Source organism: Buteo buteo, chromosome 9 (genome assembly GCF_964188355.1).
Source record: "Buteo buteo chromosome 9, bButBut1.hap1.1, whole genome shotgun sequence".
Classification (NCBI taxonomy): Eukaryota; Metazoa; Chordata; class Aves; order Accipitriformes; family Accipitridae; genus Buteo; species Buteo buteo.
Genome location: NC_134179.1, coordinates 32,744,443 through 32,760,213, shown reverse-complemented (window position 1 = coordinate 32,760,213; position 15,771 = coordinate 32,744,443). Strand labels below are relative to the sequence as shown.

General features: G+C 41.1%; 1 protein-coding gene across 2 annotated transcripts in view; it reads left to right on the top strand.

Moving 5' to 3' along the window:
• Positions 1 to 15,771, top strand: part of PLEKHG1 (pleckstrin homology and RhoGEF domain containing G1) — a 139,239-nt gene that overhangs the window by 96,903 nt on the left and 26,565 nt on the right. For both annotated transcript variants that reach the window (XM_075035988.1, XM_075035989.1), the window contains 2 exons: positions 9,637 to 9,737; positions 15,259 to 15,328. In XM_075035988.1, coding sequence (XP_074892089.1) covers positions 9,637 to 9,737; positions 15,259 to 15,328 — 171 coding nt within the window. The remainder of the gene's footprint in view (positions 1 to 9,636; positions 9,738 to 15,258; positions 15,329 to 15,771) is intronic.

Below are 15,771 nucleotides of genomic sequence, written 5' to 3'. Positions count from 1 at the left end.
TGAACAGTGTTCTAGCAATCCGTGACCTTGAAACCTGAAGGCTTAACAAACCACATAGCAGTGTCTGTCTCTCTTTTCTGCTCTCACCACTCCCACGGATTAAGGTGTGGAGGTAGCTGCTACTTTTTGTGGTTTCATGAGAAGACTGTTTTACAAATAAGACACTTTTTAAAAGTTTCACTTGCAAACCACCCACTGCTATAAGCTTCCATTTCATTGGTGTTCATATAGTAATAATAAAAGCCATCCATAAGTTGCTGGGAATCACGTGGTTACTAAGGTTAACATAAATGTGTGTCTAGGATGTGTGCAGATTTATGCTGGGTTTGCATTTTCATTCTTTGGAAAACAGACTCTTTCAGTTTCCCTTCTTGTGTTTTAAAATAAACATTTCTCTTCTGGAATGTCCCCTTTTAGCTTGTAAGCTATCAAGATCTCCTTTAAAAAAATGTTAACATTCATTTGTCTTACAAATTGGGGAAAGCTTATTTAACAGGGCAAGGGTCTACAGCGCAAGACTCAGGTCGCTTTCCTGGGTGATTCACACATTCAAAGGCTAAATATGCCTTAATACTTCTCTGTGCTTTGCTTGACTATGGTTCAATAAGGTTATACTTGGACCAGCTAAGCTGTGTTGTGAGAATTAATTTATACATGTCCTGATGAACTTTGAGTTTGGGTGTTTTTTTTTTAATTTATAATTATTAACATTTTTTAGGTGGTACTTTTTAAAAAAGCTCTAGGTTATTGAATGATGATGATTAACACTGATGATGTCAAGCCTCAGTTGCAGCCTTAGATTTAGAAATCTTTAGAGCACTTACTTCATCTGCCTAGCAACTTCAAACTATTTGACATCCTGATTACTGTTTAGTGTTTTTATTTGGCTGTTCTCATTACTGTAGCTTATTTCACCTGTGTTTTATCTTAACTTTAGGAAGTTGGTTAGATGGAGGCCTCACATAGCTCTTTAATGAAATGTCAATAAACTACTGACAGCATTTGTTATCGTCCCATGATCTCCATCCACTCTCTGAACTTGCTTCTTACTGCACCTCTGAGCAGCGATTCTGAGTGCCATCTTCTGCAAAAAATTCCTATAGCTGTGATTTAGCAGTGGGTGCTGGCTGATACCTGAAGATGGACGTGGGATGTGGTTTTAACCCAGTTGGTTACAACTTCAATAATGTAGTGTGCTGAACTGTCTAACTGGGGTTACATGTGAATTTCTGTCCCCAGTGATTTACCTGTATCGTCTTTACAGATGATGGACAATTTGGGGGACTTCTCAGTGTATAGTCCATGAATCCCAGTTTCATTTTGAGTGCTTTTACTGCATCTCTATCAAATTGCAGTTTGATTTAATTGGCAGCCTGCCTTCCAAGGTGTCTTTTTAAGATGGGAGATTTTAGCATGAAATTCCTGCAGTTGAACAAGGGAATATTACTGAACTTTGTGTTTCATTAGAGCAAAAATTCATTTCAGTGAAGAAGGCAAAATCCGTGAAAGCACTCCATCCAAGCAGGCTGGCAGTTCAACACTGGATCAGCTGGGGCAGGCTTTGACCCTCCAGAGAGCTTTGTAGACACAGCATCCCTTCTAAAATGGCTCATGGGGGGACAAAGATGATGCAAGAAGAAAGCAGGCATTGGGCAAAAAGAAAGGCCATAAAACCCTGCACCGAAGGAGTAGACGTTGTAGCACATGTGCCTCCTTCCACTCTAGTCCTAGGAGGGAGGTGTGGGGCAGTGCTGGAAGCTGACATGGGCATCCTCTGCCACTGGGGCAGGGGCAAGAGGATCTGCAGAGCCTGCTTGAGAGGATCAGCAGAGCCTGCTTTAGAGGCTCAGGCTCTAAAGCGGTAAGGGGGAGCCCACAGCTGCAGAAAGCCATGCTGCTACCTCCCAGCCGTGCGCAGTGGCGAGGCTGTTGTCCTAGCCCAGGGACCCTATGGTTGAACTCAATACAAAAGCCTAGGGAGCGTTGAGGGACCTCTCACTGACAAAGTTTTCCAGGGCAAGTGCTTCAATTCAGTTCTCTGGACTAGCTGGGCTCTGACAACTTGAAGTCCTGTGACAAGATCTCCTGACTGTTATGTTGTTGACATTGATGTGCCCTAGAAATTTCTGACTTTGTATACAACCCCACCAGTGCTCATGTTCTACATGGGCATAACTGTTCAAAGGCAGCCTAAACCAAAGAAAGCGTGCATTTTAGAGGTGCAAGGCATAGTGTTAGTACTCAGGAATTCCTCACCTCTAATTTTGGCTGACACGTACTCGCCCTCTGGATTTCCATGCATGTGGATGAAGCCAAGGGGACCTACCAGGGGTCACTGCTTCCAGACCTTAGTATCCGTAAATGGGGCAGTGTTTTAACATCTATAATATAGATGAGGAAGTCACGTTGATTATAGAGAATCTGTCACTCGGGAATAGCTACATGAAAAAAAAAATTTTTTCTTCCCCTTCTCTTCTGTAGGTAAAATTTAAGTTAATACTGTTAACTTTAACTTAACTTTAACTTAACTGGCTTTCTATATTCCTAACTGTGGAAAGTGTAGGGAGAAGTCTGTCACGATCACCTTACTCTGCAATGTTAAACAGTGGAAAGAGAACTTAAATGTGCTTCTCTATTTTTAGTCTTTCTTCATACCATGTTCTCACGAGTGCTCTTACCATCAGTCTTTGCCCTTTCTACATGCAGTCGGTGAAGTATCATCTTACTGTATCACGCCTGCTTTATTGCTGTTACCCACAGGCTGCGTGTGTGCCGAATGCACGTGTAAATTAGGTAGTTCTGAGGAAGCTGGTGATAAACCCAGGTGAGTGTGGTATGGCTTCCTCCACCGCTTCTACCCATCAGAGGACTGATGCCTGCGAGGTGGGTCCTCCTGCCAGTTCAGAGATTCCACTCTTCTGCGCGGACATGGGAGAGGAAAAAAATCAATCACAAACCGTGCCTAGTAACAGATTTTATAAAAGCAAACGGATTACTTTGGCCGCTCCCGTTTGGAGGCTTGCTGGCTGTTGGTGGTGGGAGGTATTCTCCTCGCCCTTCTCCCTTGATGGCAGGGTCAGTGCTCTGCAAGCACATCGGTGGGTGCTTCGGAGCCCACCCGCGAGGCCTGACAGAGCCATTTCCCACATGGGCAGAGCTTTGCTGGTGCTGATAAGTGGCAGCCTTACCTACAAAGTACTGAGGGGCATAAAGTGAACGGAAAAGGAAGGAAGGAAGGTAGGAAGCGCATAGAGCCCAGGGGCTTTCTGTTGCCATTTCTGAAGTGAGCAGAGGCGGCTGCGTCTCCAGGTCTGTGATGTCCTCAGAAAGACCCTGGCTTTGGTCGTCAGTCGGTCGGTCGGTGGCGGAGCTGTGCTGTGCTGTGCTGTGCAGAGCCCCAGACAGGTGATGATCTTTCAGACCTGTCCGTGCTTTGGCTGATGTGAGGGTTTTCCAGCTTCAGATGTCTTTTAAAAAACCCCACCAAATACCACCTCCCCCATTTTCCACTAAAAGTAGAAAGCGGGAAGACATGCTCACAGAAATTTCCTTCTTTATTTAAGTTTCTGTTTTTATATGTAGAGAAGATGTATGGTGGACAGTGCAAGTGTTTTTTGAGGTTTGATTTACTGGCATCATTAATGTGCAATATCTGTAGCAGAAATAAAATATGGTTCTGATTTTTATGGTACTCAAACTGCATCTATAGTTAAAAATACACCTGTTAGTTAAACATAAGTATTTAGCTGTATTAGCCTGCTGTATGACAATGTGATTGTGTTACTTGCAGCCTGGGTTAGTGGTTGAGTTACTCATGTGGGAACTGGAGATACTTGCTGCTAGGTAGCAAATTCTCACCATCACAGCAAAAAGCGTTTGTAAAGTTCCTTCCCTCTCTCTTGAATCGATACAGGTAGGACATTGAAGCCGAGCTGCTGCCACTTCTGCTTCTCGTACAGAGGAGTTTCAGAAGTGGGAGGTTAAGGGCACTAATTATCTTGACAGGCACGGATTTCTGCCTGCCACGTGGGAACATGCCAGGCTGTCTCTGAAGGGCTGAAAATGGCAAGGGCTTTGACATGGGATGGGAGGTGGGAAATGGTTTTAAGAGCAATTGGGCAAGCGTTTTCGCTCTCAGAAGGGGAGGATGGTTTCAGTCAAAATGAGGCTGCCTATAGACAAGTGACCAGTTTTGACTGGTTACAGGGACTGAAGAGGAAGAATACGGAAGACAGAAGATGAGGGGAGGAAAGCAGTCAGAAACATGTTAAGTTTAAGTTTGGCTGCATGAAATGTTTTGCTACAGGTGTCTCCAAGTAAACCACTGTGCAGATTGCAGGAGACCTGCACTGAAATAGCAGGCTTGTCTTCTTCCATCACACAAGGTGATGACAACAAAGATAATTGTGTGTTTTAAGGAGAAATCCTGACAAAAGGGTTTGATGTGGAAGGAGATGAGTTTGATTTAGGTCTCAGTCAGTCCTTGGACTCATATAGCCAAAGGAACCAGAGCAAGAAAACAAAGCATGTTTGGTTTACAACTGCACCTTTGCTTTGCAGGGTACAACTGTACTTTAAGTAATTGAAAAGAGCTGCAGTGAGCTGCTCTGATCAGAATTCAGCATCCTTGGCCACCTGTTGTGGATAGTATGCTATTTTTTGACCCACAAGGCATTCAGAGTATGTTGCTATACATGCCAGATAAATCCATAAATAAAATAAATAATAAGAAAAAAGAATAGGAAAAAAAATCAGGCAAAAAGGGATTTGGTACATATTATAATTCTCTATGTAATTGGCAGAATTAACAATGGGGAGTGTGTTATATATTCTGTTGTACAACCGTTGCCCAGCTTTCTCTTTGGTTACAAGAATGTAGATGGTTTGCTCAGCTAGCTCTAGCTAGCAGGCTACAAACAGGACTAGGCTGTCAGTTGTTTTCCTTCTGGTCTGCAGCCTTTTCCGCAAAGCAGTGTGGAAGTAGTGCTTAGGTGGCCAAGGCTGCTGAACCATTTCAGCTGTTCCTCTTCTGCACAGCCATCTGATTTGGGCTATATGCGTCTGTGCTGGGTAGAGGGGAGTTGGGCAAAAATATGCCCATGAGTATGGTATAGCATCTAGGAGTAAAAGCTGCCTTATCAGTAGCACAGATCTAGGGAATATCAGAAAACTGCGGTCTGAATGATGTTATGGCACTGCCTGGCTTTAGGTCCTGCTTGATTTAATATTACAGATTCCTCCTCAGGATGCAACACTAGAATTCTTTGGAGTTTTGATAAGTACCTGGTTTTAAGCATTTTTTGGTCAGAGACTGAGTTTTCCTAATAAAAGTCCTCCACTCTTGAGCCAAAGAGCATTTTGCTCAAGTCCAGAGATGTACAGCAGCTTCGCTTTCTCCTGCAGCCTGTGTTTAGGCATTGGAAAGCAAAGTTTCCTCATGGGTAGAATCTTTCTTTTTTTCTTCTTTTTTTGGTATTGATGTTTAATCAAATTTTCAGTGTTGTGTGTGCTTGCCTCTTGGTAAAGATGTATATATGCAGTAATGCTGCTCTTTCAACAATTTTGCTTATCTTTGGTGATATCCACATAAGCACAGTCCTGCCCTGTAAAGGGATTACTAAGAACTTCTATAGTGTGTATGTTTCTCGCAGGGCAGGATAAAAATTGATCCTTGTTTTACAAGGCAGTGTGGCTTTTACCCATTTTTTTTTTAGCATTTCCATGTTAACATTACCATTAACATTACTCATTTGAATGTGTGATTTTAACATTGCCACATTAATGGCTGACTTTTTATTTATTATTGTTCAGCCTGTAGTCTGGTTTTTAAAGCTAAGTGTGTGTCTGTTTTCAAAGGAAAACCTGGGTGGCTAGATGAAAATGTCCCACTAATTTGCGCTTAGTTTCTAAAGTTTGGTCATGGAAAAAATTAGTTTACTCAATATGTGAAGATATTTTTGCTCATTTTGTGCTTTTCTTGACAGTTTCCTCTCATTTTTGATACATATAATTATCTTTTTTAGCCTCTGAGGTTAGTGTTGTCATCATTTTGTTCCTCTAGAGATCTTTCTTGTGTGATTATGGAGGAGGAGATGGTAGTCAGGATATGCAGCTTCTAACAGACATTCCTTCTGATAGATTCAGTGTGATGAAAGACAAATGGGGAGAATGTCAAGCCCAGCAAGGAGGCAGGGCAGTCTGGCAAGATGCCTCTCGTTTTTGGAGAGTTTCAGGAAATAGGACGGAAAAATTGTGCAATACCATTAAAGCAAACCTTGCTCCATAAATCAATCTAAGGAGGCTGGCATTTGTGGGTTTTTCTCCTATACAGTAAGCTAAATGATTTTGCCATAACTGCTGAGAAGCAATAAAAGGCTAGTGAAGGCAAAGGTTATAAACAAATCATTCGGTGCCGACAGAGGGTCCAGAGATGCTGACAAGAAACAAATAAAGTGAATAAGGCCAGTACTCTGTTCTGATAAATTTCATTGATTTCTGCACCGTGTCATTACGGTTGCAGCCTGCCCTGTTATCTTGTAGCTCCAAACCTTTCATTACGGCTTCAGATGATAACAGCTGTTGGTACGCTACAGGAGGTTGCAGTGACTACCATGGGGGTAAAGTACCATTTGCTGAGAAATAATTAGGAAAACCCCCATGGCTGGGTAGCTTTGATCTGCCTGTGTTGTCCTTGCAGAGGACATTATATGCCAATACTGCATCTGTTTCCTGGATGAGTTCATGAAGCCTTTATGAGAGCACACACGCTCTATAAAGTAGTATAACCAGAAGGGTCCCACTTGCTGAGTCAGTGCAAGCGATGCGCTGCTGCGCTGTGCCTGGGCTTCATCAGACCACTGTGTCCAGACCTTCCAACGTCCACCTCTTTGACATAGATGTAGATAAGTGGAGCTTTTTGCTGCTGTGACTACTCCACTATCAGTGCAATGTTAGGCAGTTTGTGTCTAGCTCAGGTATCCGCTTACACATGTAACAGCGACATAAACATGTCTGTAGCTGTCAGGCTTGCACAAGCCTCAAGTCAGCAATATTAATAGAAATAGAAAGCTAAAACATGAAAGCAGTCCCCAAATCCTGTGTGATTTCCAAACAGTATGAGGTGAGATACAAGGTACCTCTGAATCCCAAGTGTTTTAAGCAGGTAACAGTCTCCCTTTACTCTAGGTAAGCACAAATCCAACTATTAGTTTCTGGTTTGTTTCTGATCTGATGCTGGGAGGAGGAGGGGGCCTGAAGCACAGTCTTAAGGAACTTTTAGCAAAAGAGAGCGTAAGCTGTGGGTGTGTGGTATAACCTGATACTGGCATACGCTACGGGAATGCTGGAAAACTGCCACAGCACCTGCAAGCTGCTGCTTGGCAGGAGCATTAGAAAATACTTGGTTCCCTCTTTCGTACTACGAGTTGGTAAAAGACTGAGAAGAGTATGTGTATGCGGAGGAACACTGGGGTAAGAGGACAAAAGGAACACAAACCAGGTCATGCTTAGAACAGTCTACAGTACTGGAAATAACTGCTGACTGTTTGTTGTTTCGAAGAAACCCAAGCTCCAGCTATGCTGAGATAAATGAATTTGAAAGGAACTTCTTTTTATTCAATAAATATGCTGCATGGAGTTACTTATTGTAAGATTTCCATTCCTCTGCAACCCACCCCATCATACCGGCTCAGGGTGCTGCAGTGCTCCTGCAGGGCTACAAATGTTTTCAGAGGATCGCAATTCCACTGGAGCTTTTCTGTTCTTTGCTTTTATATGCAGATTTGTATTAGTAGGCAGAACAGGTTTTTTGTTTACCGCCATCACTGGAGTAGCCCTGAATCTATCATCTACTTCTGCCTTTGACCTTGCGTGTTGCTTGCTGCAGTCCTGTCTGCCTCACCATCCTGAACCTTTTACTCGTCTGCGGCTTCTGAGTGTAAATAAAAAGCCAAGGACAAATTCAGGAAGTCCCAGGGATGCGGTTCCAATGACTTACTGCACAAATATATTTCAAGGGCAGGCTTGGACTGTGAGGCTGCTGTCAGCTAGGAGAGAAGGTAAAGAACAGGTCAGATGCCGACACAGAAGAGATGAGATGGATCTCCGGGGACCTGCCTGCTTGCTGGCCCACTGCTGCTTGTTGGTGCTCTTAAAGACACTGAGGTTGCCTTGGAATAGGCTTGCTTGCTTTCCCTTGGCCAAAAATACTGAGTTTTGGAGTTGATAAGGGGTACCTTTAACTGGAGGTAAGGGTAACCTTTAACTGGATTATTGAGCATTAGGGTAGGAGAAAGGGACAGGAAAGCCTACTGGTACCTCAGCCTGAATCTTGGTTACACCTGTGACTCTGCTGACACTATTTCAGTTGGAAAGAAGGATTGGGGATGGAGGCTTGAGTGCTGCAATTCTTAACCTTCCTTATGAGGGCATCTAAAATCCAGAAGCCAGATCCATGTTTGATCCAAACCCTTTTTCTTCATGGGATTTACACAGAGAATAAATCTTGGCCAATGTATGTGTTCTGTAATGCTTTTTTCTTTATGACTCTGGAACACAGTTATGTCTTACAAGTTTTCACAGTCTCATTGATATTTTGCAGGGCTCCTTCCTTACAGTACTGTGGAATGCTGTGTTGCTTTTGGGATGTTGCCACACCACGTTGTCTAGCCCCAGGCTAAGGGATTTTATTTATTTTTATTTCACATTGTTTCAGCTGTTTTCACTTCTACTTTATTTCCATCCTCCAGCAGAATTTCTTCATGAATGTGGCAGCACTTTGAGTTTCTTGGTTTATGAGTTGTAGTTAGTTAAATAGCCTGCTGGATTTGTTTGCCCTTTTCTGAGAAATTTTTATACTGTAGCAGCAACAGAATGAAAGGTGACACTTCAGGAGCTGAGCTCTTATCAAAGCGAGGGAAGAGATGGGAAAGTTGTTCTCCCAGAACACTGCTGATCTGAGCTTTTTCTAGCTGTCTTGTTCCTATTCAGTTAAAGTGCCTGGATGAGACACTGTCACTCTTGTAAATGCAAAAGGAAGTCTTTGCTAGAGTGTATAGCAACGTAATTTGCAAAGTAGCTGTTTGTGTGGTTAAACTGCATGCATGTATATACATTGAGATCTGTCCTCCTCTACAAACTCTGCATTTTTTCTTAACTGTGATTTAAAAAAAAAAATATTTTTTTTGCAGTGGTTGCTTTTCTGAGCCTGTGTTGCTTGTGTGCTTTCTGCTCTTTTTATATAGGTTTTCTGTTATAAGACTGCATTAAATGACATTCTTCATATCTTATTTTTACTTTTTTTTTCTTTGAGCTAGTTAAATGATCAATTAAACTGTCATTGTGAATGAAATCTGAATACATTTGTGTATCAGTAGCATGAGAAATGTTGGCTGTCCTGTCTAAGGGCTATAACTCAGCGCTCAGTCTTTTGTTATTTTCTTGGTTTCAGTGAACAGATAAGTACTGTTACCTTTCATAATAGACTAACTGTTCACAGAGGGGCTACTGAAGGCTTCACTGTAATAATAAGGTGAAACTGATACGAGGAGACTCATCTTGTACAATAAAACATAGCTCTGTTAACTGATCTAGAAAAGGAGGAAATGTCTGAAGGTCTCCTTCTTATTTCTCTTGTAGGATTACCTTGACTGTATCACTGACCAGAGTAAGCTCTCCCTGGGGACAGAAGAGCGATCAGCCCTGTTTGGAAACATACGGGATATCTACCGTTTCAACAGGTAAATTCATATTTAACTAAATGAACACTGTTCAATAGCCTGTGTTAATGGGGAGGGAGCAAGCCAAGCAAATACTCTTTTATCACTTCAATACAGCCAAGATATATAAATTGAGAAATGGTCTATCTTTGATTCTCAGCAGGGCTGGTTTGCTGAGACCAGATTTTTTTAGCTGTTTATTTTATGAATCAGATATGGTCTCAATTTACTTTTTTTGTTTTCATGCTGTGTATTTCCATCAATTTAAGCCTAGACTACTCTGTGCCCTAACTGAGCCTAATGCAAGACTACTGTGAATGCAATTCTTGCCTTACTAAAAAGGCATCGTTTTATTCCTACTAGATTGGGTCTTTCTGTGTACCAATATACATCGCCCAGATCTGGCTTTTGTAGTCTTTTATACTACTAGGGACTCCCTGAATTAATTTCTCAAAACTGTGTTCAAGTATCTTTCCATTTAGTGAAGGCTTCTGTTCAGTATCTTTACAGACTTCTCTAAAACTTCGCAGTTGGGATTCTGGTGTATATTGGGAGCCTGAAGTAAAATTTCTTGCTTGTATAGCTAGTGCCACATTGTGTGGGACCTGCAGTATCTGCAGTTTTAGGAGCATGCTACTGCTACTTTTGTCTGAATTCTCTGTTACTATAAAAATAATTAACTTATTCAGCATTTAAGGAAAAAAAATTGATTATTCAATTGATGCAAGAAATATCTTGGCATAAAGTTCCCACATCTTTTATATCCCTTTAGTCCTGTAAAAGCTCTCTTAGCTTTGCTATAGTTGACAAAACATCTCCCAAACTACTGTGTTCTTTGAAGAAGAACAGATAATTTTAATTGAATCAAAAGAGGATTCTGATGTGGAGGACTAGTGTCAAAGAGCATCTTCAGTGTTTTTCCGTCATCATGGGAAGCTACTTTAGAGTGCTTCAGCTGCTGGGATTGCTGGTCAGTATCAAAGGGAAGAGTGGGGATGGATCTATTCAGAACTTACAGACAAAGGTGAAACCTAAAATCTTCTCCTGAAACTTAAAACAGCTACTGCAAAGTAATGGAAATACACTTAACTAGAAAGCTGCTGTGTCCTGCTTCAGCTACAACAACTGACTTGACTGAATGCCTAGCATGATGGAAAATACATAGTGGTAGCCCAATTATGTGTTTTAGAGCCATGAGACAATGATTGTGAGTTTACAGCTTCCCAGTGATCACAGGATTGAAAAAAACAGACCTGGCCATTGTATTTTCTGATCCTTCAAAAGCTAGAGGAATGGCAGACTTGGTAGCTAGGGCACATTTATACCAGCATCATTGCAAATATTACCTAATAAAAATACCTTCAAGTATGATCAGTCATTATACAGAATAATTGAGTTGCAAAAAAAGATTTGCAGAGATTAAAAAGAAAAAAAAAGAAAAGAAAAGAAAAAAAGCATTTTTGGGCAATTTTAGAGATAGATACGTTACAATGGTTAAAACTTACTGGAAAGTTCTGCAAAGCCTCTAGTAAATTGCTAACATATTTCAGGCCTTCTGATTTAAAATTCTGCTTGGAAATTGTGAGCTTTTAAGACTTGAACACTCATTGTAGATTCCAATGTAGCTTCGAGGATTAAGTTCCCTCCTGTGTGAGACTTGGCATGTAGCTTCTGGGTCCTAAACATAATCTAGAGCCTTTTTATTTATTTTTATGTTTGAAAAAGGTCCATTTGGCAGTTCTGTGTTAGTAGTTTCAGATGCTTTTTGTGAGCATGATTTTATAGTTTCAGAATTACCTTGTTTTTCTCAACTTTGACCATTAATCAATGATCAAAGGTTTTAGTCTTGGGTTTTTTTGGACTTTGTATAGATCTGAGAAATTTCATTTCAGTAAATGGGAATTTCTCTCAGCTAAACTACTTATGATGTTCAGATGTTGCATTGAATGGCAGAAATGATGGTCAGGACGGTAACTGCTAGTCCGTGACTATGATCTCTTATTTCTTAGAGCAGAATCACTGACTATATACTGGTCCACTGGTCCTGCTCTGTCTCTTGGGAAAAGCTGCCCCACTATTAATTTATTTATTCAGAAGGGGGAGGTGTTCTCTAAGTCAGCATTTGCTGTATTTCTTCCCTGGCCTCCCCTGTTGAGATTCTTTCCAGTCTCAGTTTAGGATAAATTCTCCACCCGATACCATGACTTGATTCTGAAATGGGAACTCTGCAGAGAAACGTGCTCAAGTTTAGTACTTCTACCAACACACAGATGATCTTAGGAGAAGCCAAGCTGAAACCTCCACTGGTGACACAGATCATCCTGCATGGTCCTCGTCCATCGGTGACTACCGAAGCACACAAATACAGGGCCATTTTCTGTAACTGCCGTATTCAACAGTTCCTTTGCTTTGAGCTTCACGGTGGTAAGGGCTGGCTTGTTGTCAGGAGGAGCCTTCATAAAACCTGTAAGACCTCACCTTTAATGGAAAAGGTTTTTTCCCCAGTGGAAAGAAATTAGTCTTGGCCACAGATTTTTCTGACAGTGAACTTATACCAACGCTAAATTTCTCTTGATTGTTTTTTTTTCTTTTTACTGAAAGTCTGAACTTTTCAGATTAATTTTCCAGAACTTTGTATGGTGAAAGTATTCTACCATAAAGACCAGCTTGTGCCTGCTATGTCCATTTTTGTTTTGAATGCTGTGTTCTGTCAGGCATTGAGAGAATGAAGTTTTTGAGAGATGCTGTTACTTAGCATTTATGGCTAGACTGTGCAGTACTTGGTCATCAATGGGGTTTTTTCGTCATGGGTTCAGGACAAACCATGCTGTTTCCTTACTGCATCTTTCCATTCCTTCCATTCCACCAAAATTGCCTGTCTGATGTCCCTGTCATTACCATCTCTTGCTTGCTCCAATTTAGATCAAAACAGAGAAGGAAAATACTTTGTTTTGTTTTAAAATGGTGTGGTGATGATATAAAATGAATACAATAAAAAAATTGCCTTGTCTGAATTGTGTGTGCAAATAGGGTGATTATTTGTGGACATGTAAATATTTTTATCTCACTCCTTTTGACCTCCTATAGTCAACAGCTTGGTACTAACCTGCACTTTATCCTATTGAAAATCTTTATCCACAGGGGAAAGATAAGTGTATTGTCTTGAAAATAATTTGTACTCCAAAAAATCAGAGCATCCTAAAAGACATTGTAACGAGACTTTTACTCATTTGACTTGAAAAGATAATGAATGCACTGCATGAAAAATTGTCAGTCTCTTTATGCTTACCTCTCTCATCCCAAAGGAGTTAGCATTAGCTATTGATGATGATCATACAGATTGACATTTTTCCAGCCCATGATAACCCAAGCTATATAACTCGATGCATGTTCTTAAATGGCACTGGCACTTGCGGCATGCTTCAGTCTAAGTCTTGTTAGTGATTCAGCTACAAGAGCATGGAGTTCTTCTGACGGTGCTCCCTCATGCTCCCTTCCTGCCGGGTGGTTGGCACAAGCGAGTCACGGGCACTGAGAGCTGTGGGGTACCAGCTGTGAACAGTGTAAAACCTGTGGATATTCAGGTGAAGGGAACTAAAGCTTTTCTCTATTGTTTCTTCTGCCTCCTGCCAGGTACTTAGATGTAGCCTATAATAATAGCCCTGCTTTTTTACATGTCAGCTTGTTATTATAGGGATTTATTTAAGTTTTTTATGATTCCTGGGCATGACAGATTTGTTATTTTTACGGAGGCAGGCTGCTCTTACCAATCCCATTCTTATCAGGCAGGTGAGACAGAAGAGAGCGCAGTATAGGTAACAAAATCTTTCAAAGCACAGCCCTTACACTATGGGCTTGTGCTGAAGACACAAGCCACTAGCATATTTTCTGTATAAACTTGGACTCATCGCAGGAACGTATAAAATCTTCAAGTGTTGCATTACTGTATCCTGTAGGAGAAATAATGTGGTATTATAGGAGACCAGTAGGAATAAAATGGCAATCAGGGCGCTACATACTCTAAGCCATCAGGAGAATGTCTGCCTGCTGGACAGCAGGAATCCTCTGGCCTGTTCACTGCATTTGATGTTATTTCCAAAACTCGTGTAGAACGTAATCAGCCATTATAAACTAATGGTTAACCATTGCTACAGCTTGCTTCTTTTGCTGATGTAACAAGCTTCATGAGTGTGGGGTATCAAGCAAGGGTCATATTTTTATTCCCATTTTGATGAAGGGAGAAACTGAGGTGTGGATCTTAAATTGTTGCTGTACAGAGTGGCTTAGTGACCGCTGAACCTAAGGTCTTTGTCTGTCTTTGTTCCTTGTGAATGACTGCTGATTTCTCCCCTTCCTTCCTCCAGTAATTAGAGAAGCAAAGAACAAGTCAGGAAACTTCTCTGGTTTACTCCTTTTCTTTCTTAGAGAGGGAAATTGTGTCTGCTTAGAGGGGAAGAGGGTAGTTCCCTAGATACAGGCTTAGCAACTCTTATGCAAAACTCGTTCAGGGAACCAGCTGTGAACTGGGAGAAAAGGAGCCCTAAACGGAAAATCATCTGATGAGAAAGGGGGGGGGAGGGGGAGAAGAAAAGTTCTGTTAGAGAACAATTTGGCAGAAATCTCAGTTTCTACTCTCATTTTTCTGAGTACATCTTTCAGTAAGACTAAAGACTATTTGGATCAAGGAGAGACCTTTGGGGTTTTCTTCTTCTGCTTGAACTGTTTCTTTCACTGAATTGGCTTTTGAGAACTGATTTTCATACAACAGTGAACATGCTCCCTTACTGCTTTGCTCCTGTTACAATGAATTCATTTCCTGCTTGGCATGTGAAAATTATAGAGTCCTCTCAGTAAGGTTTTATTTTTATGCATGTAGAATTTATATATTCCTATCCAGAAAACTTTTTCCCGGCTAATTATTTTTCTTCAGTGAAGAGACCCACTGAAGGTAGACAAGTTTTCCTGACTGAGCTTATTACCATTCTTCTTGTATGTGTAATACATCCCTGGTTCTCATCTGTGTTTTTCAGACCAGCTTCTCATTTCCCTCAGTCAAGTAAAGCTCCGAGAACATACGAAGTCTTTATAGAACAGGGCATGTGTTTCAGTATCTTTTAAATTTTGTTAGTTTTAAATTTTGTTAGTTTTAAATTTTGTTAGTTGATGTACAAGCTACACAACCATCTGACTACACTGCTATGAGTATCATAGAAGGGCTGTCAATCTGAAGGGAGGGGCTCAGCTTGGCTTAGGGGATCAGCAACCCATGGTCATTGTGATGGCTTGAATTTTTAAGTATGTGGGAATACCATTTCCTTAGAATGCTCCTTTGCCTCCAAACAAAAAAACCCATTGGCTATACATCTAGAGAGAATAGGGGCATCAGAGGGGTCTCGTTCCCTTTTTAGCACTCCCTGTGTTGTTAAGTGCTTTGGGCATCACTGCCGTGAATGATGAAGCACTGTCTGGCTCTGAATATACACGTGTGTCTATTCCAAGGTGTGCCATAATTGTCTTTCCTTTTTCCTGTTCTCTGTTTTAGTGAACTTTTGCAAGATTTGGAAAACTGTGAAAATGATCCTGTGGCTATAGCAGACTGTTTTGTTTCCAAGGTAAGTGGCTACTGCAGGAGTCTGCAGCACAACACCAGTTGCAGAGTGATATGGGGGAATAAGATTAATTTATTAGTTTTTGAGACCTAATTTTGACAGCTTGTATGATTTCCACCAAGAAAAGTTAGCAAAGCTATGGAAGGGGAAGGAATTTCTCTTAGTAGGCAATAGGGATATGGCTCTGATTTGCATTTAAAAAATCAAGAAAAAGGCATTGTTTTCTTCAGTAAGCATATCTGTACTGGTGGAACTATTGATCTAGGGTTCATTTTTAAATCTTTTTTTGTGGTGTATTACAGGGATTCTTTTTTTTCCTCCCTTTTTAATATAGGAGATCAAGTGATACTCCCGTTATGCCTTGTCAGCTTAAAAACAACTAGAGAATACAACTTGGCTGCATTTTTAGAAAAGGCAATAACCTTAACATACTTGTGGCCATTTTG